The sequence below is a fragment of the Diceros bicornis genome, chromosome 13 (genome assembly GCF_020826845.1).
Source record: "Diceros bicornis minor isolate mBicDic1 chromosome 13, mDicBic1.mat.cur, whole genome shotgun sequence".
Classification (NCBI taxonomy): Eukaryota; Metazoa; Chordata; class Mammalia; order Perissodactyla; family Rhinocerotidae; genus Diceros; species Diceros bicornis.
Window position 1 is genome coordinate 35,575,049 of NC_080752.1, and position 26,178 is coordinate 35,601,226.

The 26,178-nt window shown below is 54.6% G+C and overlaps 1 protein-coding gene across 1 annotated transcript in view; it reads left to right on the plus strand.

Annotated features, from left to right (window-relative positions):
* IGSF21 (immunoglobin superfamily member 21) overlaps positions 1-26,178 on the plus strand; it is a 247,396-nt gene that overhangs the window by 214,205 nt on the left and 7,013 nt on the right. The window contains exons 5-6 of the mRNA XM_058552031.1: positions 18,429-18,544; positions 21,469-21,943. Coding sequence (XP_058408014.1) covers positions 18,429-18,544; positions 21,469-21,943 — 591 coding nt within the window. The remainder of the gene's footprint in view (positions 1-18,428; positions 18,545-21,468; positions 21,944-26,178) is intronic.

The following is a 26,178-nucleotide window of genomic DNA, read 5'->3' on the forward strand; positions in this document are numbered from 1 at the left end:
CAGGATTTCTAGAGATCTGGAGCTCTGCTTTCTAACACCAGATTCTTGAGCCCGATTCTCTGGACTCTCAGTCCCGTGCTCCTCTCTAGAAAAAGGAACGCATTCCCAGGACCAATAATTAGAGTGTCAAGGACCTCTCTTGACTTGGGAAGGAGAAATGTCTACGGCTTCAAGTGAGATGGGAGATCTGCGGGCTGAGGGCAGACCTGCTGGTGCTCCCACAGGCCTGAGCAAAACAGGAGAAACACAACTCTGCGTCTTTGAAGGAAAGTGGGCTTCGGTTGGCAGAATCCCCTTTCAAGAAGCCTGCTGTATGCAGGACAGCCGTGGGGGTGGGCATCTCCCAGGCAGAGCCACCGCACAGCTGGTGTAAATGGTGGTGCAGGGGGCAGATTAGGTCAGTGGAGGGAGGCTGCTGGTCTGAGAATCCCGGGGGGTCCCCAGGCAGGGTAGCTGGGATGTGAGATTCAGCGCCCAGGACGCCTGCTGGGTGAAAAATGATCAGCTCATTCTGTCTTGGAGCCTGAGTGGATGAGCCACCCGCTGGGCTCGAACTAATTACATGAGCTGGCCCCAGGCGATTGCAGTGGCCACAGGCTCCAGGGAGCGCAGGCTGCTGTTGGAGGAGGCGTGGGCGGGTTGGGATCCAGACCAGAGCCGCAGAGGAGTCCCAGGGTGCTGAGGGGGAGAGGGTACGAACCCAGACCCCCACGTCCCACCCCAGAAGCCGCCAGGGTCCTGAGGACCAGCCTGGGTGCTCTTGTTCCCCAAGCAAACATCCGGGCAGGCCCAACTCCAAGCCCCTCCCCTCCCCCATCCTCCTTCCCACCCACCCTGGTTGAGTGACAGCAGGTGCCCGAGGTCCTCCAAATTGGACACAGGAGAGGACTGGGTGGTCCTCAGTTGAAGAATTGTCCCTCTATTCAAGCAGGTTGACTAGAAACAGCGTTTATTCCTTAGAGAGTTGAAGAGTGGTTAAGGGCATGGGCCTTGGATGCAGCCATGAATTTTAAACCCAGTTCTGCAACTACTGGTCATAAAATTGGCAAATGTTTCTTGAGCATTTACTGTACACCAGGCACGGTTCTGCTGGACACCTGTTAATGCGTGTAATTGTCAGAACAGCCCCTAAGGTGTGGTGCACTGTTGTCCCCATTTTACAAGCGTGAAAATGGAGAGGTTAATAAATTTGCCCAAGGGCACAGGTCCAGTGAGGATAGAACTGGGATTCAAACCGCGGCAGGCTGGTTCCAGAGCCCATAGGCCTACCACGATGCTACACTGGCAGGTTATTTAATCTCCTCATGCCTCAGTTTCCCTCTCTGTGAAATGGGGGTTGCTGTAGCACCTCCCCTGTCGGGGCATGAAATGCAGAGGCCCATGCCCCAAGCTCACAGTGATCACTCATGGAAAAGGAAGTCGTTCTTGCTTCTTACCCATTGGGTCCTAACCTTCACCCTGTACATGTCAGTGGGGTCAGGGAATGGGGTCAGAGCTGCAGGAAGTGACATCGGCCCAGTGGGAGCTCTCTGAGCCAGGCAGAGACGACTCTGGCCTCCCGCCCTGGGCACTGAGAGGAGGTCAGGAAAGAAGGGATCCAGCGCCCTGAGCCCAATCCCACCTCCTCCAGAGTCTTGCCGTGCCTCTCCCTCTCCAAGCCTCAGTTTCCTCATCTGGAAACTGGGGTAGTGAAGGCTCCTACTGCAGAGGGCCGTTGACGAGTAAACATGTGCGTATGGAAAATGCTCAGCCTGGGTCTGCTGGCAGGTCTGAGAGCAGGGCAGGCAGTTAGAAGGAGAGAGACGACAGCAGCCAGCCCGGGGCAGGCAGTAGAGGCTCGACGTGGGAGGCCTTTCCAGACAGAAGCCACGGGACGTGGGGACCAATTGGAAAGGTGGGAGCAGATGTGGAGGACACGGCAGGACCTGGCACTGGATGGAGACGGTCCCCTGAGCAGGTACCAATAAAACTATGTGATTTCACTCAGCAGATGGTGACCACAGAAAATGGGCCACTGGGGTGGAGAGGCCAGGGCTGCAGGCCTAGGACCCCTGCTGGCCTCCTTCCCGCCAGCCGGAGCTTCTGAGGAGGCGGCTAGATGGGCAGCGGGGGCCCTGAGACAGCTGGCTGGGCTGGGCTGCCAGAGGCGGGGCTGTAGCCCGGAGGGCTGAGGCCAGAGTGGCCAGAGTGTTCAGAGACTGGACACCATCATCTTGAATGCCTGGACCTGGCCGGGGACCTGGAGGAAGGATGTCCACTCTACCTGCCCGCCTGCCCAGGGGCCCCCAGCTAGCTGAGGTCACCAGCTGAGAGCCAGTTCAGAGAGGAGCCAGACAGATGGGTTTGGGGCTCGGAGGAGCACTTTGGAGCTAACTGGGTCATCTACCAAGGACGGACACTTCCCAGCTTCAGCCCCAAAGGCCCAAGCCTGCTGACTGCCTCCTGGACAGGCTTCTAGAATCTTCTGTCCTTCCCTCTCTGAACATAGCCTGCAGAGGAGTGGCGCCCTTGACTGCAGCCCACAGCAGCAGGCCCGGCACCTTCCATTAGCCACCAGTCCTCCCTCTAGTCTACCCACTCCCAGGCAGGCTCTATGCTGCCTCAGTCACAGTGAGCAAACCACACACTGCTCAGAGAGGTCAGGGAAGTTGCCCAACGTCCCACAGCAGTGAGTGGGCTGGGATTTGAGCTCATATCTGCTGGGAGCCAGAGCCCCCGATGTTCCCACTGCACGAGGCTGCCTGGAAGACGGAGGGACGTGGCTCCTCTCTGAGTGGGGGGCAGTACGGCAGCCATATGGGCCTCAGCCGCATCCCAGGGCTCCTCTCAACAGGGACAGTTCGGAATATTCGCTCCTCCCAGCCGTCTGGGAAGTAGCACGATCAGTGTCCCCATTTCACAGAAGAGAAGACTGAGTCTGCTGATAAAGGGGAGCCTCGAGTGTGCATCTGACATTCTCTGATTGCCTCTCTCCCCCCGTGGGGACCTGCGGCCCTGAGCTGGGGGTGGAGACGAGGCCCCCGAAGTGCATCCACGCGCTGGGCATGATTTGGAAAGCTGCATAACTTCTCTGACCCGCCGTTGCTGCTGGAAGGAGCAGACGGCTCAGTTGAGCAGCACGCACTGCTCTGTGCATCTTGTCCCCGGGGCCATGGTGCTGATGTCAGCAGCCCTTCTCTGAGGGAAACAGACCATTTGCTCATTCATTCCTCACACTTGCAAGTCCTTGATTCAACCAATATTTATAAGCACCTCTCATGCGCCTGCTGTGGGGGCAGGACTGAGATTCATTCTAATATGAGGCAGCCAGGACATATTATAATAATGGTGAATTTTGCACTTACAGGGTGCCAAACAGTGCTCTAAGCACTATAATTACACTAATTCACTTAATCCTCACAACTCTAGGAAGAAGGTACTTCTATTATTACCATTTTAATAAATGAGGAAACTGAGGCCCAGAGAGGTTAAGTAATTTGCCCAAGGTCACACAGTGAGTGAGTAGTAGAGCTTGTTTTCAAACCCAGACTGCCTGGCTAAGGCGCCTCTCACAGAATGGCCCATCATGCCCTCCTGAGCCGGGCTGTAGAGATTCATCTCCTCCCTGGAATTGTCCGGGCAGGTGGCTGCAGCCCCTCGAGGCCCTCACCAGCTCCCTGGACCTTCCGTGTCTCACAGGGCAGGGCTCACTCCAGGGTTGCCTTCTTCACCTATCACCGCCCCCCGCCTCGGCCCCAGCCTCCTGGGCCCCACCAGCGCAGGCCCGTAGATGCACCATTAAACCTTGACAAGTGTTAGGTCAGGGCGATGCTTTATCCTCTCCACCACCGGGAGCTGGATTTAGTGTCTCCGGCAGAAGGTAAACTTCCCCTCCCTGGGACAGGCCCCTTAATTACAAGTGATATGTGGCTGCTGAGACCGCAGCGCCTCGGGCCCGGTGATTTAAGGAGCAGGCACGAGGCGGAGGTTACAGGTGCTAACAGAGCTGTATCGAGAGCCGGGAGAGCAGAGACAGCGGGCTGGGGAGGCAATGAGCTGGCCCCGGCAGAGTGTCTGCTGCCTGTAGTCACCCTTGGGGGGGAGGGAGTAATCCCACCGCCTCCTGTGCAGAAGGGGAAACTGAGACCAGGACCACACTCCGAGTTGGCTTGGCCTGGGAGTCAGCAGTCCGTCTCTGCTGACAGCTTGCCGTGCACCCCTGGACTCAGTTTCCCCATCTGTACATGAGGAGGCAGGATTTGCTCCCTAGGAGTGATAATCTTAATAACAAATAATCTTAACACTCACAATAATCTTAATAACAAAAGCTGGCACGGATCGAGTGCGCATTACGTGCCAGGTGCTGGACTAAGTTTACGAGCATGCTCTGGTCTAATTCTCACGGTGGCTGGTGAGAGAGTGACTGTGGTTGTTCTCATTTTACAGAAGAGGAGACCGAGGCTCAGAGAGGTGAGGCAGCCTGCCCACGATCGCACAGCTAGTGAGTGACCAAGTGGACATTCTCAGCCCGTCTCTCTGAATCCGGAGCCTGGGGGACAGGGATAACGAGGGGAATGTAAGATGTGTCTGCCCCGAAGGAGTCCCTGAGTGATGGGGGAGACAGAGAAGGGCACAGGTTTCCAGAATTCCCGCAGAAGGAAAATCAGGAAGATGGGGGAGGACGAGGGTGCGAGCTGAGGGATGTGGGGATCCCAGGAGAGAGAGTCTCCTCCAGGAGGAGGCGTCAGGAGGGCTTCATCGAGGAGGTGGCTGAGCGCTGGGCCTAGTAGCCTGGGGGTGGATAGGACAGGAGGTTCTGTAGGCCAGGTTGCAGGAGCAGGAAAACATGGAAAGCAGGCAGCACTCCCGTGTGGCAGGACCCTAAGGCACGGGTAAGGAGTATGTAGTAAAGTGGGATAATAATAACAGCAGCGATAACAACAACGGCTCTCATTTATTCACTGCTTGCCAGGTGCCAGGCCAGGGTCTGAATACTTTACGCAATGCTCACAAGAACCCTACAAAGTCAATATTATGATGATCCCCATGTTACAGGTGGGGAAACAAGCACAGAAAGGGTAAGTGACTTGCCGAGGTCACCCAGCTAACAGGCGGCACAGCCAGGATGCGGCACCTTGGCTCCTGAGCCCCTATAAAGCCAACTGCTGTGCCAGTCCTGGCAGGAGCAGGGGGCGGTGAGGAAAGGGCCTCCCGGGAGGGCTCCTCTCTCATGCCGGGCTGCGCGGGCCCTGCTGTCCTCTGTCCACCGGGCCTGGCTGTGGACAGACAGGAAAGATGAGGCCAGAGCAGGCCCTGAAGCCAGTCTGTCAGGGACGCCCCAGGAGCGGGGATGGGCCTGGGAAGCTGCCTGCAGGACCCTGGAAATTCGGGAGCAGGAGTGAGGGTAGGGAGGGATTCTCTGGGCAACTCTGGTGCCAGCCACACCTCCCAGCTGATTCTCCCGTGGACGCAGGCTCATCAGAGGACAGGCCCCCACTCCTGAGGCTCCCACCCAGGAGAGCCTGGGCCCTTCCCTGCTGACCAGTCCTGCTGTCTGACAGTGGGTCAGGACGGTCCTCCTCCTCTCTAACCTTGACCCTTCCTGCTGTCGCTTCCCTCGACCTCCTCCACCCAGAGCCATAGACTTGCCAAACTGGAGAAGGCTTTAGGAATCGCCTAGTCCAGCCCCTCATCGGGTCACAGGGGAAACCGAGGCCCTGGGGGAGGTCCCATAGCTGGAGAGAAGCAGGCCAGGCACTGCGCTCGGGGTTCTGAGCACGGGCTGAGGGCTTAAGCCAGACGTGGGTTCAGGACTCAGCCTTGGTCCTTACTGGCTGAGCAGCTGTGGACCAGAGCCTTTGAAAACCTCAGTTTCTGCATCTGTAAAATGGAGATAATTCCTACTTCCCAGGTTCTGTGAGGCTCTAATGCGTTAGAGCATTTAGCATGGAACCTGCCCCAGAGTGAACACCCAGGAGCAGCGATGACGGTCAAGTGCCCTCCCCGCCCCTCACCCCAGTGGGCTCTGGACTCAGGGTGCAGACGAGGACACTCACTGAGCAAATCCACCCCCCAGTCGCTCCTGCCAACATGGACTCAGCACACGGCGCTGAGCTCTTCCCTGGGGCCCCGGTCGGCCAAATGAACAGCGTCCCTAGCCTGAGGAGCTCCCAGGCCAGCAGCCAGAGTGAGTGGTGAAGACCAAGGCCGCCCACTGTTCCAGGCCCAGCGATGGAGGGTTCTGTTCACAAATGGGCTGGCCAGTGTGGACGTGGCCTCACCAGTACCAGGCGTCCTGCACAGCGCTTCCCAAACGTGAGCTCAGTCCATCCTCCCTACAGCCCAGAGAGACGGGCGCTGTTGAGATTCCCATCTTACAGGTGAGAGAACTGAGGCCAGAATAGACCTGGCCAGGGATGAGGTTAGAGAGGTCAGAGATGAGACAGGTGGCCAAGGCCCCGGCACACGGAGAGGCTGCGTTTGCTGGATCTCTGAGTGCCCTCACCCCCAAATCAAGCCCCTCTGCCCTGGATCTCATTGGGAATGAAGCTCTGCCTCACCCCTTTAGAAAGATACAATCCCATAGACGTGAGACAAAGCAAGCAGAGTTCAATGATCATCACGGAACCCGGGCGATGGGTACACGAGTGTTCATTGTACAATAATTTGAACTTTTGGATAGGTTTAAAAATTTTCCCAGTAAAATGTCAGGAAGGAAAAATGCACAGTTCCGTTCCCACCAGTGCCCCTTCTCCACGGCTCCTCCCTCCCCCCCGCCCCCTCGTCTCCCCTGGAAATCGCTTTACAAGAAGTAAGCGGCAAGAATGATTTACTCACCCTCTGACTCAGGAAATCAGTCCTAAAACACTGATGGGACGGGAAGGACTCCGGCCGCAGAGCCGCCTGGGAAACCTCCCACTGGAAGGGAGAGCTCTGAGCTGGTGGGGGGGGGGGCGGGGGTGGGCTTTGCTGGGGGCGGGGGCGGGGTGGCCCCTGCCGTGTACTTCACGTACTCACAAGCCCCCCACATGAGAGTGTCACCCCTGCTCTGTGAGGCCCAGGAAGTCAACACCTGCCTGAGGGACGCACTGCTTGTGAACAAAAGGGTGGCGACCTCGGGGCCAGGTGCCCCAGGCCCTGGGTGGGGAAGGCCAGGGATTACCCCTGTTCTAAGGCCCAGAACACCAAGGCCTCAGTGCTTGGGGAGACACCGCTCTGCTGGAAGGGACAGAGGTTTTCCAGGGTGGGGAAGTGGGGTGATCCACCCAGAGTCTCCAAGCTCCAGCCCACTGCTCCCTGGTGGGAGCGGGGAGTATAGAGCAGCCTGAACTTGAACTTGAGCAGGAAGAACTTGAGCTGGGTGCCACGGCCGCTGGCCAGATCTTGAATGAGCTTCCCTACTCGCCAGGGCCTCCTCAGGCTTCTGTGCACTTCCAGAGGCTTCTTTCATAAAGCTACAAATATGGCACCTGGTAAAATCACCCGTGTGTGTAATATATACCTCTGGGATACGTTGAAAACATCCCCCAAATAGCCAGCCTTGCTGCTGTTTAAAATGGATTCATGTCACACCCCATAGATTTCATCTCTGCAGAAATGGCACTTATCGTGGGCCTGAACACATTTGCTCTATTGCCACATAAACTACAATGGCAAGGAAGGGCCGAGGTGTTCTCACCAGGCGGCTGCAAGCAGGCTGCAGGATGGGCTGCCTCCAGCCAGCAAACCCCAGGCACAGGGAGGGTCCACAGGGGAGTGGCGGCCCAGGAGGCCAATCAGAAAACTGGGAACATTGACAAGCAGCCAATCAAGGCATGAGCAGCAAGTTACACCACTTGTGAGGGATGGGGCTTTGGGGATTTGAGGTCCTTTGACCCAGTCAGTGCAGAGAGCCAGTCTCCGGGGAGTTCTACCCATGCCCAGTTTGCTGAGGCCCCAAGAAGCCAGACTGAGGTTCTCCAATTCCCCTGAGCCTTGCCCTCTCGGTAATAATTTTCCCCACTGTTTACTGAGCACCTGCCGGGGACCAGGTCCTGCCCATACCACCCCCGTTGCATGGGTCTTGTTATCCCTAATTTAGAGATGCACTGAGGCTTACAAAAGTCAAGGCCGTGGTTCACACACTGAACTTGCATTAGAATCTTCTGGAAGGCTTGTTAAAACCCAGCTGGCTGGACCCAACCTCATCCTGGGGTTTCTGATGCAGCTGATGCTGCTTCAGGATTCTGCAGATTTTGATTTCTGATTCAGGAATGAGGCTCAGGAATTTGCATTTCTAACAAGCTCCCAAGTAAGGCTGCTGCTGCCGGTCCAGGGAACACACTTTGAGAACCACCAGGTTAAAGGCACAGTCCACAAAATACCACTAGAACACAAATCCAGACCCAACACGAAAGCCTGTGGCCTGGCCTCCCCTCCACCCCTTTAAGTGCGCGCGCGCGCGCGGCGCACGGGATTGCATTTCTCCATCAGCAGTAACCCGAGTTGGAGCCTGCTCTGCCCAGCCTCACGGGTTCACCGCCCCCGCTCCGGCACCCCCTGCTCCCCCAGAGCAGTCAGCCAGAGCCTCCAGGTGGGGTTGTTAATTTTATCTTCCACCGCTGCGAGAGCACAACAGCTGGCAGGGGAGGGGCGAGGCAGGTGAGCGGGCGCTGCCAGCCAGCTCCCTGCGGAGTGGAAGGCGGGTGGATGGATGACACCCGCAGCCACTGGGTTTCCTCCACTTAGAAAGGCCCCGATCTCCGGGCAGGGAGGGTCCCGGGCAGCGGCCACCCAATGATCTAGACCCGGGATCCCCCCAGCCCTCGCCATTGCATCAGCACACGGGTTCCCACTCGCTTTCACGTTGGAGGGGGCGGGCGGTGGGCTGGGCTCAACAGCTGCCGCGTAAAGGGCCAGTTGCAGCCTATAAGCACAGAGGCTGCGTTTCTCTCTCCTGTCACTGATGGCGGCTCCATTCGGGGGCTTTTTGTCAGGGTTTTTTTTTTCCCTTGGCTGCTGTTACTACTCAGTTCAATATTTAATTTTTCCATAAACCAAAGAGTCGTGCTTTTTCCCTCTCTCTTTTTCTTGCTGGCGCCCCCCTCCCACTGGTGGGATCTGCCTCCTCAGGCTTCTGCTGGGAGAGAGGGGCGTGGGCGGAGCTGGAAGGGTCAGCCCTTCCAATCGCGCAGGGATTGGAGGGCAGGACACTGGGGTCCCTCCCCCTGCTCGTTCACTCATTCATTTGAGGAATAGTGATTGAGGAAATCCTTGTGTGTCAGACCCTTGGGATTCGATGACAGACAAGTGGAGGTCCTGCCCTCATGGTGCATACATTCTAGTGGGGGGTGTCAGAGAAGAAGACATGCGTGCAAACCGGTATATGAAATAATTATACATTATGATAAACTCTATGAAGAAATAGCAAAGTGCTGTGACAGAGAATAAAAGGGGGACCTAGCTTAGACTGGGAGGTGACATTTGAGCTGAGACTTGAAAGATGAGCAGGACCCAGCCATGCAAAAAGCTGAGTGAAGGAGGTCAGGCAGAGGAAGCAACAGATGCAAAGGCCCTGTGGTGGGAACGAGCTTAGGGTGTCCGTGGACCTCCCCCCAAAAATGTCAGTGTGTTTGGATCATGGTGATGGGGAAGGTGGCATTGGTCAGGATCAGGCTAGAGACGGGGGCCGGGCTCACAGCCTTATGGGGTCTCATGGGATTCTTTCTACACACGGGCTGTGTGCTTGCCTATGCTAGGAGAAATGAAGGGAGGAAACAGGAATTGAAATTGAATTCCTGTGTGGCGTGCTTGCACTAGCTCTGAGCTTAGGTTGAAGAAAGAGAAAGCCCCAGAATCCAGGGAACACACAGTCTAGTAGAGAAACAGATGTCGACCCAGGACAGAATGACAAGCACTATGAGTATGACAAGAGCAGGATGCTCCAGGAACCCAGAGGATAAGCCCTAACCCAATCTGGCCAAGTCTTAGAAGGCTGCCTGGAGGAAGCAACACCTCTGGCCAGCCCTAAAGGATGAGGTGGAGTTAACCAGCAGAAGGACTGCTATGTGCAGGTCACACAGGAGGTAAGGAAGGAACCGTGCGAAGCTCAGTGTGGCTGGAGCACAGAAGGCTTCCTGGAGGAGAAGCTCTTTTAAGTAGCATCTTGAAGCAGCAGAGAAAGAGACTAGTGGAAAGGATGGGAAAGAAACTGAGATGTGGGACAAGAAAGGAAGGAAGGAAGGAAGGAAGGAAGGAAGGAAGGAAGGAAGGAAGGAAGGAAGGAAGGAAGGAAGAAAGAAATTAAAATAGGGAACATGCAGGGACATTTATATTCATGGGCACTTTTATATTAAGAGGATGGTTTTCTTTTCTTTTTTTTTTTTGGAAATATGGTGTAATGGCAAGGAGCTGATTGAAAAGGAAGGCAGTCAATAGGGCAGGCATGCTGAGAGGAAAGAATGGATTTTTGCAAATAATATAATTTTGGACTTGTCTTTTCCCTCCCCTGCCCCTCCCCAAAATCTAATTGATTACCACCCCATGAGAAATGAGACCCAGAGCATGAGTGTGCTAAACACATCATGGAGTGGTACCCAGGGAACAGGAGAGCTTATCCCCTCCTCCAGACAATGGCCACTCCTGGGAGGGAAAGAAATTCCCCTATAGGTCTCTGTGGGACAAGAGACGGGTGTGGGCAATCGAAGAAATAATATACATCATCCCTTTCTGTTTACGCAGCACTTAGCAGTCCTTGTAGAAGGTTTATGTCCATTTTCTCATCTGCTTCTCTTCTCAAAAGTCCTGGAAGCTGAAATGTTGGCAAGATATGTTTTATTGAACCCATTTTGTAGATGAGAAGACTGACGCCCAGGTGGGTCCACTGATTTGCCCAAGGTCTCATGGGATGTGGGGGGCAGAGCTGGGGCTGGAAACTGGGTCTGATTCTATTCAAGCTGGTTCCCCAGGGGGAGTTGAGGGGACTTTCACAGTGGGGAGAGAATTTAACTCTAATAGATACAGTTAGACACAGGCCTACTGGGGTTTATGTAAGAACGGGCTTGTGTTCCCAAATTGCAAAGGCCACGGGATGATTTACAGAGCCAAGAGCCATCACATTATCTCCAGAGTGAGTTACGATGACCGAAACAAAGTTCGGCTTTCAAGATAAAGACAGGCAGTATTTCAGAGTTAATTTCATGAAACCGATCACCCATCCACTACCTCGCTGTGTCCATGTTAACTGTCGAGTCTAAAATGACTTCAACTCCTGCCTCCCTCGAAGGCCATGGAGCAGGGGCCATGGAGGTTAGCTGTGAGGTGTGTCAGATGCGAAGCTGCTTTACCTTTCCTGATGTCGGACAAAATCAGTCAAAGAAATTTCTAGCAGCAATTCTCTCTGCTTAAAGCAAAATCAAAAATAAACTGCAAAGTCCACTGGCTTGACTTGGGGTCAGTGGATTCAGGGGAGTTTTATGACGGTGGCCTTTGTTTGACCATGATGGTGGACTTGTAGAATGGGGGGCCCTTCCTACCGCCCGGGGCTGGTGTTCCATGACCATGATAATGTATCCAGAAGTGGTCTGTAAATTCTGAGTCCCGGCCCATGTCTAGGTTCTTACCACTACCACTACTACTGGTTACTACCCCCCAAGCCAAATATCCCTGCTCTCTTCACCTGAGGAGGGTCATTTCAGGTAAATGGTGCAGGGGGGTGCACCCCCAGGAGAGCGTGGCACTGGCACAGACATCTCTCCAAGTCTGCAGAAGTGAGACACTAATGGTGGGGGCATTGGACACTGTCGCAGAAGAGTGGGGAGAGATTGGCGAGCCAGGGGTCTTTGTTGACGATTCTTTGCCATTATGTGCCACCTGGATCACAGCCAAGTGGGCTTGCTTTACACTGCTCATTCTGGAGCCCTACTTTGGACTTGGGATTATTCTTGTTGAGGAAGTCGTGTGGACTTTATGTCTGTGCCTGCAGCTGGCCTTCTGCCTTTGACTAGACACTGCTGCTGGGGCCATGAGATCTATCCCAGACATGGGGCACATAAGGGGGCTGCTTGCTTTAACCTTGGTCAGAGATTGTAACAGGGATGGGCGTGGAGGTGAGAATAGAGACAGGGTTGGGGATGGGGGAGGGATGGAGACAGAAATGAGGATTGAGTTGGAGATGGGAATAGATATAGGGAGAGAGAAGAGAGTGGAAGCGGGGAAAGGACTGGAGGGAATGAGATGGAGGCGAGGATGGAGGTGGAAAAGGGAACAGAAAGGATATGGGGCGGAGATGAGGATGGGGAAGGGGATGGAGGTGAGGGTGAAGATGGGGATGGAGATGAGGATGGAGATGGGGATGGATGTGAGGATGGAGGTGAGGATGGAGATGGGCATGGAGATGGGGATGGAGACGAGGATGGAGAGGGGCATGGAGATGGGGATGGAGGTGAGGATGGAGATGGGGATGGAGGTGAGGATGTAGATGGGGATGGAGGTGAGGATGGAGGTGAGGATGGAGATGGGGATGGAGGTGAGGATGGAGATGGGGATGGAGGTGAGGATCGAGGTTAGTATGGAGATGGGGATGGAAGTGAGGATAGAGGTGAGGATGGAGATGGGGATGGAGGTGAGGATGGAGATGAGGACAGAGATGGGGATGGAGGTGAGGACGGAGATGGGGATGGAGGTGAGGATGGTGATGGGAATGGATGGAGATGGGCATGTAGATGGGGATGGAGATGGGGATGGAGGTGAGGATGGAGATTGGGATGGAGGTGAGGATGGAGATGGGGATGGATGGAGATGGGCATGGAGATGGGGATGGAGGTGAGGATGGAGATGGGGATGGATGGAGATGGGCATGGAGATGGGGATGGAGGTGAGGATGGAGGTGAGGATGGAGATGGGGATGGAGGTGAGGATGGAGATGGGGATGGAGGTGAGGGTTGAGGTGAGCATGGAGATGGGGATGGAGGTGTGGATGGTGGAAAGGATGGAGATGGGGTTGGAGGTGAGGATGGAGATGAGGATGGAGATGGGGATGGAGGTGAGGATGGAGATGGGGATGGTGGTGAGGATGGATATGGGGATGGAGGTGAGGATGGAGATGGGCGTGGAGATGGGGATGGAGGTGAGGATGGAGATGGGGATGGAGGTGAGGATGGAGATGGGGATGGAAGTGAGGATGGCAATGGGCATGGAGATGGGGATGGAGGTGATGATGGAAGTGAGGATGGAGATGGGGATGGAGGTGAGGATGGAGGTGATGATGGAGGTGAGGATGGAGATGGGGATGGAGGTGAGGATGGAGATGGGGATGGATGGAGATGGGCATGGAGATGGGGATGGAGGTGAGGATGGAGATGGGGATGGATGGAGATGGGCATGGAGATGGGGATGGAGGTGAGGATGGAGGTGAGGATGGAGATGGGGATGGAGGTGAGGATGGAGATGGTGATGGAGGTGAGGGTTGAGGTGAGCATGGAGATGGGGATGGAGGTGAGGATGGAAGAAAGGATGGAGATGGGGATGGAGGTGAGGATGGAGATGAGGACGGAGATGGGGATGGAGGTGAGGACGGAGATGGGGATGGAGGTGAGGATGGTGATGGGAATGGATGGAGATGGGCATGTAGATGGGGATGGAGATGGGGATGGAGGTGAGGATGGAGGTGAGGATGGAGATGGGGATGGAGGTGAGGATGGAGATGGGGATGGAGGTGAGGATGGAGGTGAGCATGGAGATGGGGATGGAGGTGAGGATGGAGGGAAGGATGGAGATGGGGATGGAGGTGAGGATGGAGATGAGGATGGAGATGGGGATGGAGGTGAGGATGGAGATGGGGATGGAGATGGTGATGGAGGTGAGGATGGAGATGGGGATGGATGGAGATGGGCATGGAGATGGGGATGGATATGGGGATGGAGGTGAGGATGGAGATGGGCATGGAGATGGGGATGGATGGAGATGGGCATGGAGATGGGGATGGAGATGGGGATGGAGGTGAGGATGGAGATGGGCATGGAGATGGGGATGGAGGTGAGGATGGAGATGGGGATGGAGATGGGGATGGAGGTGAGGATGGTGGAAAGGATGGAGATGGGGTTGGAGGTGAGGATGGAGATGAGGATGGAGATGGGGATGGAGGTGAGGATGGAGATGGGGATGGTGGTGAGGATGGAGGTGAGGATGGATATGGGGATGGAGGTGAGGATGGAGATGGGGATGGAAGAGGAAAAGAAAATAGAAAGGTGATGGGGATGGAGGTGGAGAGAGGTGTGGGTGGGATGGAGTTGGGGAAGACTGAGAGCGAAGAAAGGCTGTAGATAATGAGCCTGAGAAACAGTGGGTTGTGGAGGAAAGGGTGCTGTACTTAGTCAACGGAAGGGAAAGAGAGGAGGAAGGGGGCGAGGATGATGTGATGTGCGGGGGGAAGCAGCCCTAAGCAGCCAGGGACGCCCAGGTGTAGACAGCTCCCTGACTGCCTGCACTCAGAGCCCTCCACCGGGAGACAGGAGGCCAGATGCAGAGTGACATTTGCCTGGGACGCAGAGACTGCGGAATGTGCTGATGGGGAGAGTGCGGGAAGCCCAGGCTGTCCACACCGATATTAGCAGCTCTGCTGTGTCATCGTCCACACAACTGGAATCCGTTATTGTCTTACGAACTTGATTAACTGTACATATTGCGAACACCTGCTCAGAAATATAACGAGGGACAGGAACACAGCTCCCAATCAGGGTCCATGTGGGTGGTGTGCGTGACCTGGGTGCAGATCTCCAGAATGAGGATGTGTGCGTGTGCAGACGTGTGTGTGTGTGTGCGTGTGTGCAAGTGTGTTGAGGAGGTACCCACACTGTGCCAAGAACCCTGGCCAGGATGTGGAAGGCTCGGGTTCCAGTCCAGGCTCTGCCATTGACCTATAGTGTCACCACAGGCAAATCTCTCCCTCTCTCTGACCTCAGTTTGCTTACCTGTAAAATGGAAGGTCCAGACCAGCGCTCTCCAATAGAAATATAACGCAAGCCACATATTTAATTGTAAGTTTTCCAATGACCACGTTAAGAGAAGTCTTTAAATCGGTGACTAATTTTAATACTATGTTTATTAAATCCATTATATATCCCAAATAGTATTTCAATATGTAACCAATATAAAAATATTAGTGATATATTTAACATTCTTTTTAAAAATTGTCTTCAATATTCAGTGTGTCTTTTACATTTACAGCACTTATGAACTCGAAAAAGCCACATTTCCAGTGCTCACTAGCCACGGGGGGGTGAGTGGTTACTATACTGGACATGCCAGTCCAGGGCATTTTCTGGTGCCCTCATTAAACTGAATGCCCAAAGGCAGAGGCCACGTTTTATTCTCCTGGCCAGTAGCAAGGAGCTTCAAAGAAAGAAGGTTAGTGAGTAATACTACTAATGACACAGCTGACGTGCCGGGTGCACTTTCAAAACACTTTCAGGTACTGACTGCTTCATGCTTCCTCCCAGGTACCTGTAATTCGGTTTGGCAGATAAGGAAACTGAGGTTCAGAGAGGTTAAATAACTTGCCCAAGGTCACACAGCAGGAAAGTGGTACAGCCAGTCTTTGAACCCCGGGTAGTCTGATTTAGAGTCCACACTCTTAACCATTGTCCTATACTATCACCCCTTATAATAGTGATGCAAATAACATTAATTAAAAATGCTGGGGCCAGCCAGGTGGTGTAGTAGATAAGTTCGCTCCGCTCTGCTTCGGTGGCCCGGGGTATGCAGGTTTGGATCCCGGGTGCAGACCTACACACTACTCATCAAGCCATGCTGTGGCGGCGTGCCGTATACAAAATAGAGAAAGATAGGCACAGATGTTAGCTCAGGGCCAATCTTCCTCACCAAAAAGAGAAAAAAAAAAGAAGGAAAAAAATATTGCTAAATGGCATTGCAGGCTTACCATGTGCCAGGCATCTTGTAAGCATCATCTCATCTGCTCCTCAAAGTGATTCTATCAGGAAGATTCTAGGTGTCTAATTCCTGTTTGCCCGATGAAAGTAAGAAAGAACAAATGAGTGATTTTAAAGGTGCCCCCTGCAGAGTTCTGAGCCTCTAGGGTCTTTAGAGGGTATAATTATACCTGCATATATGCCACCGTGAGCCATGCCAATTATGCTCTAATTGGCGTGGTCCCTTAATCATCGGGACAACCCAGCGAAGTAGGGCCACCCCCAGGAGCAGATCCCGAGGGATCTGGGTTACAAGGTGTCCGTGGAAGTTGAGATGTGCCAGGTAAATGTGTGCTCCGGTGGCTAAAATGTGTAGTTAGGGCTAAAGGTACCAACAGATGTGAGCCCCTTTCTTCTTGCCAAAGATCGAGGGGGCACAGCTTCACGTCGGAGTTTGGGCTCTGGAGTCGGGGCGTTTGGGTTCAAATCCTGACTCTGTGAACGCGGGCAAGTGGCTTCACCCCTTCTTAAGTTTCCCCATCGGTAAAATGGGAGTAAATAAACCCACCTCATAGACTAATGGTGAGGATTAAATGAATTAACCCACATTAAGGACAGCTCCTGGCTCCTAAGCGTTAGCCATTTCTCGTTCTTGCTGTGGGATCCAGGTTTTCAGTCGCGTCCTAGAAAAGAGAGATTGCAGAGTCTGCGACTTCTGGGTAATTGAAGTGTTCTGGTGTATTTTCCCCTCTCGGAATTTCTACTCGACTTACCATCTGCTTCATACCCTCTTACGCTTAATTACAATTCTCCATCTATTGTTCTCCCGTTGTTTCCTGTTCGTTCCGCCTCCCTTGCCGCTGGCACGTGGCGGCTGCCTGAATGAATGAATGGCTCATACCTGCCTTCCTGTCACTAGACCTTAAAATAGAGTCGCCAGGCGTCTGTCGCCCCCGCCAGACTGCAAGCTTCTCAGCGCCGTATCTGCTTCATCACCAGGCGCCCATGGCGAGCACCTGGCACCGTGCCCGACACCTCGTAGGTGTCGGGAAATGTTTGTCGAATTTAATTAATCTTAACCGGAGTGAACACCCTGTGCAGGAAGGAAAGGCCCACGCCTCTTCATTTTCTCCGCTTCCGCCACTACACTTGACCCAAGGCCAGATGAGCCAGAGCTGACAGCTGTTCCCAGGTGCAGGTCTAAGATTCTGCCTCCTGTCCTGCGGATTACAAGGGGTTGGGGAAAAAACAGTACAAGTAAGAATAGCAAACTCCTTCCATGGGCTAAGCCATTTCATGTCTGTTAGCTGGTTCATCCTTCAAGTATGCCTGCCGAGTATCATCCCATCTAACAAATCGGGGAACGGAGGCTCCCAGTTTTGGTGACTTGCCCAAGGACATGGAGGTGGTGTCCTAGCTGGGATTTGGACCCAGGATCCCGATGGCTCCACGTGTGCCCTTTCCAGTACCCCGCAGTGCCGGGGGACACCGGCTGTAGCAAAGGGGCCAGTGGCAGCCAGTGAGGAGAACAGAGAGGCGAGCTGGTGGGAGGCAGGGCCAACTTCCAGACAAAAAGGGAAGGGGGCAGATTCCTGGCTCTAAATCTCTCTCAAGGTCATCTACTTCTCTCTCCACCGCCCTCACCATAGTCTAAGCTACCTGTCTCTCTAGCCCAAATCACACTCTGTATTTCCAGTCTCTTCAAAATGCAATTCGGATCATGTCACTGCTCTTGCTTAAAACCTTCAGTGGCTCCCGACTGCTCTCAGGACAAAGAAGAAAAGCTCACAACCAGTGGTGTGCTGACTCTGGGGGCCAGGGCAGCGGAAGGAAACAAACAAACAAAGAAGCCCCGGTCTGTCTTGGTGGCTGATTTCTGTGGTATAAAGACGCCCATGGTGGCTGGTTTCAAGAGAGCAGCAGTTTAACAACTGGTTCACAAAATTCCTGATAGTGTCATAATCGGCTCTCCTGAGCTGGTAGGAACCGGCCCCTGCACACCACTGTGAGTGGTAACCCACTGTCAGCCACCCTGTTCTGTGCCCTGGGCATCTCCCCAGCCCCACTGGGCACCACATTCCCCCAGGATCCTTGTACTCCCACTACAAGGACCTGCCTCCCATCCCCCCTGCTCTGAGCTGACCTGCCACTGGGCCTTTGCACATGCTGTTCCCTCTACCTGCCATGCTTGTCCTCTGCCTACTGGTGCTTCCTCTGGTCACAGCACGGTGTCACCTCCTCAGACTTGGGCAGGGGCCCCTTTACACTCGTTATACTTCCCCGTATCTGATGCACTTTGCACGTTTAACCATGGGATCTTTTGATTCATGCTCGTCTTCCCCATCAGCTGTAAGCCCAGTGAGGCAGGGCCCTTGTCTGTATGCCCAGCAGGGACGTCATTGTCACTGTAGCTGATGCCAGTGGCACCCCCTGGAGCCGTGCAGCATTTGTCCCCACAGCACCACCGTGGGACCAGCCCATCTTAGGTATTCAGTGAATCTTCCGGAATCTTCCAGTTAAGCTTTTGTCTTCTCTTTTGGGTAGCTCCTCCCAGCTCCATCGAAGTGGTGGCCGCTGACACGCCAGCCCCCTTCAGCCGCTACCAAGCCCAGAACTTCACGCTGGTCTGCATTGTGTCTGGAGGGAAACCAGCACCCATGGTGAGTAGCCCTGGAGCGCCCAGTCCCCCTCCGTCCCTGCCGGACCACCCTCCTTCATGGCTCATCCAGCTGCAGGAGTCACCGCGAGGCCCACTCCGCAGAATGAAGGAGAGAGGGCGTGTGAGTTCCCTCTGCCTCGGTCTGACCCTGCGCACTCATCTGACCTGCCCAGGCGTCCGTGTGTCTCCCTTGCTCCTGGTCTCCCAGCGCTGAGAACCCCACTTCTCCTGGACCCTGGGATCCTAGAACTGCGCAGTGGGAGTGTTTAGGGGAGCCAGCGTCAAGCACACCCCGACCCCCGTTACTGAGCAGGGTGGAGACGCATGAGCCCAGAGAGGGGAAGGGGGTGTCCAGAGGCACCCACAGGTTCCTGATGGAGCTGAACCCCTGTTCTGGCTGACTGCTTATCAGACCCAGCCCAACCGCTCGGAGCTCTGCCAGCGCAGCCCCTGAGTTACTGTCATGGCCATTCAAGGGGCGGGGGTGGGATGTGTGAGCACTAACCCGAGCGTCTGGAGAGCTGGCCTCTCGCCCCGGCCCTGCCCCACGCCCTGAATGACCCTGAGCAGGAAGGTCTTCCTCTGCGTCTCAGTTTCTGTAAGGGGCTTTAGGGGTGGACACTGTTCAAGTTTCTCAGCTTTTGTGGAAGCAGCAAGGACCCATTTGGTCTGAAGGAAGTACGTGGAAGCCCCATGTACAAAACACCTAAAAGGGAAGGGAGGGCAAGTTAACCTTATTGATCCTGAAGCACTCTGTGGAACCCCTAGGGTTCCCGGAACCCACATTGAGAACCTATGGGCTACACACTCCCAAGGTCCCTTCCGGTTTTGACATTGTATGACACTTTGGGTCTTGACCCTGTGAGTTTCGTACGTTACTAGGATTAGTGAGGGGTGGAGCTGCAGCCATGGGCAGGTGGGGGTGGAGTTCAAGGCAGGGAGGCAAGGGCTCCCCTCATCTCAAACCCTGGCTGTCTCACAGGCATGGTCCAGTGGGGGGACCTTGGGACCCAGGCCAGCCTCACCTCAAAGTAGGCCCAGATAGACCCAGCTGCCCAGGACGGGGCGGTAGACAGGTGTGGAGAGACCCAAGACAGGGCAGCAGGCAGGGCACACGGGCACGGGTGGGGCAGCAGGCAGGGCACACGGGCACGGGTGGGGCAGCAGGCAGGGCACACGGGCACGGGTGGGCAGCAGGCAGGGCACACGGGCACGGGTGGGCAGCAGGCAGGGCACACGGGCACGGGTGGGCCAGCAGGCAGGGCACACGGGCACGGGTGGGCAGCAGGCAGGGCACACGGGCACGGGTGGGCAGCAGGCAGGGCACACGGGCACGGGTGGGCAGCAGGCAGGGCACACGGGCACGGGTGGGCCAGCAGGCAGGGCACACGGGCACGGGTGGGCAGCAGGCAGGGCACACGGGCACGGGTGGGCAGCAGGCAGGGCACACGGGCACGGGTGGGCAGCAGGCAGGGCACACGGGCACGGGTGGGCAGCAGGCAGAGGTGCAGAGAGAAGCCTTTGGTGAGGCCCATCTCCCTCCACCACCCCTTGCGGGCCACAGAGACAGATACAAAGCAGCTTCAAAGCCAGCAATTGCCGAGAGCAGGATGTCGATGCCCCTTTTCCCCTTTGGAGCCCATAAAGAGGTCTGGCCTCCCTAAAATCAGACAAGCTGGGCTTTTTCTCCAAAGAGAAACTCCTTTTCCGGAGCCCAAAAAGAAACGCTCCTCACAGCCTTGGGGCAGTGGATCCCCCTCCCCCAGCCTGCCTGCTCCTGCCGTTTAAGACACGCAATAAAATATGGCATGCGTATATGCAAAAGACATATATATATAAAAGATTCTCATCTCCCTGCATTCCAGGCATCTTACGTTTGCCTGGGACGTCAGAACTTGAAAGAATTCTTTGATATAAATTACAAACCTGCTTTTGAAGCACTTTTCAAAAAAAAAAAAGAAAGAAAGAAAAATCCCAAAGCAGGCTATTATGTGCATAAGAGATTCTTCGTGGGAGCTATAAACTCTGACATATTCTCCCATCCCACATTTCATTTACCGCCCCCCACCTCTCCCACCTCCCTTGCCTGCAGCCCCCCTCCTCCTGCCTCTCCCCCATCCCCCTTCTCCCTCCCCCCACTTGCACCAGCTTCCCTGAGAGCTGCTTCCTGCCCTCCTTTCTCCTTGTCTCCCATTGATTTATTTATCTGATTTATTAAAAATGCACCCAATTCCCACAGGCCTCTGGCCGCAAGTACTAAAATAAAAAGACAGCAAATTAAATTAAATGCCGCCTCCCCAAACCTGAATTCCCCATTAGCAGAAAAAGTGAGATGTTTGCTTTCGCCTCATCCCCACACCTAGCTCCCTCCCACACACGCACCTGTTCTCGGCCTTCCATCTCCCAAACCTCCAAAATGCTCACACACAGAGATCCTTTCCCCTTCGTGCTTCTCCCCACATCTCATTTCATCTCCGGGCACATCCACCTTCTCTCTCATCCACTTGCTCTCTCCAGGTGGGCACGGACCACCCCCATGGAGCCCAGGTGGCTGCCATGGCTGTGTCCAGGGCCCCTGTCTCTGCCCATCATTTCCTTTAAGCATCTAAGAGCCCCACGAAGTAGGTGATCTTATTCCCCTGTACCAGGAAGGAAACTGAGGCTCAAAAAGTCTCACCAGCTGGTAAGGGATGGAGATGGGCTCAGCCTCTGCCACCAGGGGCTGCGTGTCCCCGTTGAACGGAGCTGACTCAGAGTGCTGGGGGAGCTGGAGGGAAAGGAACAGAAGGAGGTCCATCTGGAAGGCCACTAGGAGGAGAAGGCTCCAGAAGGAGCTGCCTTTGGTGGCCAGTTCCTCTGAGAGCCCATTGGGACGTCCACGTCATTGGCACACAATCTTTTCCCACACCCTCCTTGCAATTTCAGGTTTATTTCAAACGTGATGGGGAACCGATCGACACAGTGCCCTTGTCAGAGCCATTGGCTGCAAGCTCTGGCCCCCTCCAGGACAGCAGGCCCTTCCGCAGCCTCCTGCACCGTGACCTGGATGACACGAAGATGCAGAGGTCACTGTCCCTGCTGGACGCCGAGAACCGGGGCGGGGGTCCCTACACGGAGCGTCCCTACCACAGCCTGACCCCAGATCCCAGCATCCTCCTCCAGCCGACCACCGAGAACATCCCCGAGACGGTGGTGAGCCGCGAGTTCCCCCGCTGGGTCCACAGCACCGAGCCCATCTACTTCCTGCGCCACAGCCACACCCCGGGCAGCGACGGCACCGTGGAGGTGCGCGCCCTGCTCACCTGGACGCTCAACCCGCAAATCGACAATGAGGCCCTCTTCAGCTGTGAGGTCAAGCACCCAGCGCTGTCGATGCCCATGCAGGCAGAGGTCACGCTGGGTAAGGCTTGGTGGGTGCCACTCTGCAGGCCCCCTGCAGAGCCGGTGGCGGGCCTTGGGGAATAGGGTCCCTGAGCTGCTGGCTGCCATGGAGAGGGAGCAAATGGGAGTCAGGCATGGAGGTCAGAGTCAGGGGTCACAGGAGGTTTACTGAGCTGGACTGGAGAACGTGGCAGGTTACGGGGGTCAAGGGGCGTTTGCTGGAAAGGGTCAGGAATACAAGAGAGAGGGGAATTTGGTCAGTCGATCAAGAATATGGAAAGTCAGAGAAGCTTGCTGGATCGTTGTTAGAAACAGGAGATTTTTAAGGTTGGAAATGCAACATGGGAGTCATGGGGAGGTTTGCTGGGCTAGTGGAAAGCACATAAGAGTTTGGACTTTTCCAGGAGTGTTGCTGAGTCAGGTCACAGAAGGTCGGGGGGGGTTTCTCGGTCACATTGGGGAACATAGGAAGTGACAAGGAGGTTTTCTGGATCGCATAGGAGACCCATGAGCTCAGGGGCAGTTGCCAGGTAAGGGTCATGGACACGGCAGGCTGGGGGCTTGCTGGGTCAGGGTTGGGAAGTGCATAGGAAGCTCTGCCAGGTTGAGGTCAGGAACCTGGGACGTGGGAAGATATCACTCTGATTTGCACTTTTAAGTACATGAAAGCCGTGTCATCCGTGGGGATGTGGGAGGTGGGCACAACCTGGAAACTGGACGCCCAGGGCCAGCTCAGCCTGAGAACCCAGTCCCCATGTGCGACCCCCTTCCTCTTGCCACAGAGCACCAACTCAGGCGTCCCCACAGCAGTTCGCTAGTACATCTCTTATACATCTCCCCTGATACATCTCCTCCCAGGTGAGTCAAGGCAGGGAGAGGGGACATGTGGAATCTTCTCTACCAGAAATATAAGAGACCCCTCGAGCCATTTCTCTATTGACTGGGGGGCTAGGGCAGGGAGATGGACACACGGACCCTATACTGACCCTCTCTGCCCACAACTCTTGGGGCCTTGATCTGCAGTACCCGGAAGCTCGTTCTGGAGCCCAAGATGCCTGGGCTCGTCCTCTGAGTCTCCTGCAGTGGCGAGGGCTGCATGCAGCCATCCACAGCCCGTAACCCAGGCCCCTCATGACGGAGGACAGAGAGCAATGACTGACAAGGGCTGGGACCACAGTCTGTGTCAGGGGTTCCAAAGGGATTCTCTGTTTTCAATTGGTCCACCAGAAATTCCAGCACCTTCTCTACCCCAAATACCAAGGGAGGTGATTTCATGTACATATAGCACCTACTAAGTGCCAGGAATATTTGCAGGGATCATCTCATTCGTTCCTTACAAGTAGAAGTTTACCATGCTGTCCCATTTTACAGATGAGCAAAACTGAGGCTTAGGTTGGTGGAGTCCCTTTCTCTGAGTCACCAACTTATAAGCAGCAGAGCTGGGATTTCAAGCCAGGTCTGTTGGTGCCTTCTCCAATTTCCACAGTGCCAACCACTGAACTCACCAGCCCCGGGACCAGTCACCCTTGGCTGGCTAGGGGGTTAGTTCCCTGAAGACCCATTAGAATGGCCCTTGGATTCCCACAGGCCACCTGCTGACACAGAAAATAATAATAAGGGCTAACATTTACTACACACCTACTATATACCACGGACTGTTGCTTTTCTTATATTAACCCGTTGATGGCCCATTACCCAATTGGCAATCCTCATGATAACTCAATGAGGTAGGCACTAATATTATCCCACATCACAGATGAGGCAACTGAGGCCCAGGGAGGTTAAGCTAAGTGGGAGAGGATTCAAAGGCAGGCAGTAGGGCCCCGGAGTCTTGCTCTTAGCCTCTCACTGTCTCTCCTCACGGCACCCGCCCCCCGAGTACCATGTGCTTGTCATTCCATAGAGAGTTCATGAGCACCCGCTAAAGCCAGGCCCTGTGCTTGGTGCTGGGACCTTCTCAACCACAGAGCCCGCCCAGACCCTCTCTCAGCCCTCCCACCTCACCAGCCTGCACCCCCCCCTCTCTGGACCCTCCATCCTCCCCGTGCTCCTTCTTGCATTTGAACCTTCCCGTCCTCAAGATATAACCTGCTCCCGGGCTGGGGGGCAGAGCAGCCTCAACCCTTCATCAGGCTGCTTCGCCCATGAACCCCACTTCCTACCTGTCTTGCCCAAGAGAGGCTTCCCATGGGATGGCTCCTTGGCCACTCCCACCAAGAAGGAGAAAGACGAGAGCTGACGAGGACTCCAGAGCATCGGGAAGGTGAGCTTGCGGCTCACAGCCTCCAGTGATGGAGAGGTGCTGCTGCTGGCCCGTCCCCCCCTTCCCGCTCCCCACCCCAAGCCACATGAAAGCACTCGCCTGCCCTGTCCTTGATCCCAGACGGCTCCCTTGATCAGAGCCACCTCTGCGTGCACCCCAACCCCCATCATCAGAGCCAGGAAAAAGCCCACTCACGGGGAGTGGGCATGCACGGATGTGTGTGTGCAACCGAGTAAGGGGGCAGTGGGGTACACGGCAGGGCCACCAAGGCGAAGGGGCCAGATTGAGTGAGTAAGTAAGGAGATCCATGGGCTGGCTTCCCATCCTGCCTCGGCTGCTGTCAGCCAGTGAGATCTCAGGCCTCTTAGGTCTCTGGGCCTCATGTTCTGACGTGTTGAATGGGGAGAATAAACCTTTGGAGCAGGTGCTGGGAACCAGGTTCTGTGCAAGATGATTTCCTCCAAGATCTCCTTGAAACTGTACAGTGACCGTATGAGGCAGCTGAGAGAAGCTATTGTTATTCCCATTTTATAAATGAGGGGACCCAGGCTTAGAGTAACTCTCCTTAGGTCACTCTAGCCAGGTCTGACCCCAGAGCCCATGTTATTACCACCTGGCGGGGCTGGGATGAGGACGCGTTGAGCCAGTGGGTGTGGCCAGTGGAGAGTGGTGTGAGCGGAGGGCACCCTGCACTCCTGCGGTGGGGATGAGAGCGTGCGATGGGCGAGGTGACCTCGGGGCACAGAATTCAATCATCTGATCAGGATTTTGAAGGTCAGGACAACGAGGGTCGGGGCATGTCCCCTCTGCCCCTGCTGTTCCCTCTCCCCGGGGGCGCCCTCCCCTGCTCAGATGCCCCCCACAAAAAGACAGATGCCTGGGGGTCCTAGAACCCATCTCAGTAGATGGCAACTACATTCGTGCCGTTGATCAAGCCAGGCCCCTTGGAGTCACCCACTTTTCTCACTCTTTCCTCAAACCCCACATCCAAGCCGTCCTCCAGCCCTGGCAGCTCAACCTCAGAATATGTCCGACACCTGCCACTTCCCGTGGTTCCCTCTCCGACCACCCCATCAGAACACCGTCAGTGCACACTCGGATTATCAGGTAGCGCCTAAACTGGTGTCTCTGCCTCCACTGTGCCCCCGTCTATTCTCCACCCTGATTGATCTGTTTAATGTATAAATGAGATCACGACACACACACGCACCCACCCCAAACCTCCGATGGTAGACAAATAGATTTGTAGAACAGAGTAGAGCCCAGAAATAGACCCACACAGAGAGAGTCGATTGACTTTTGACAAAGGCCCCCAGGCTGTTCAATGGGGAAAGAGAAGTCTTTTGAACAAATGGCCCTGGAACACCTGGATAAGCTTAAGAGAAAAATGAACTGGGATCCCTACCTCGCACACACACAAGAATTAATTTGAGATGAATCATAGACCTAAATGTAAAACCCAGCATCATAAAGCTTCTAGAACAAAACATAGGAATATATCTTTGTGACATTGTGGTAGGCGAGGATTTCTTAAAGACGTCACAAAAGCACCAAGTGAATAATTGAAAATTGGTAAATTGGGCTTCATAAAAATTCAAATCTTCTGCTCATAAGAAGCACCTTTAAGAAAATGAAAAGGCAAACTACAGACTGAGAGAAAATACTCTCAATACTGATGTGTGACAAAGGATTTGTATGCAGAATATATAGTTTTTTTAATACAAAAAACTACTACAGATAATGGCAAGATAACTCAATTTTTTTAAAGAAAGAAGATATGCAAATGGCCAATAAGCATATGAAAAGGTGTATAATGAAGATTAAACTCTCAGTGAGATATCATTTCTTAACCACTAGAATGGCTAAAATTGAAAAGACCGATAATACCAAATGCTGACAAGGATAAAGAACCATCAGCAGCCTCATGCACTGCTGGTGGGAGTATAAAACAATGCCACTCCTCTGGAGAACTAGCAGTTTCTTACAAAGAT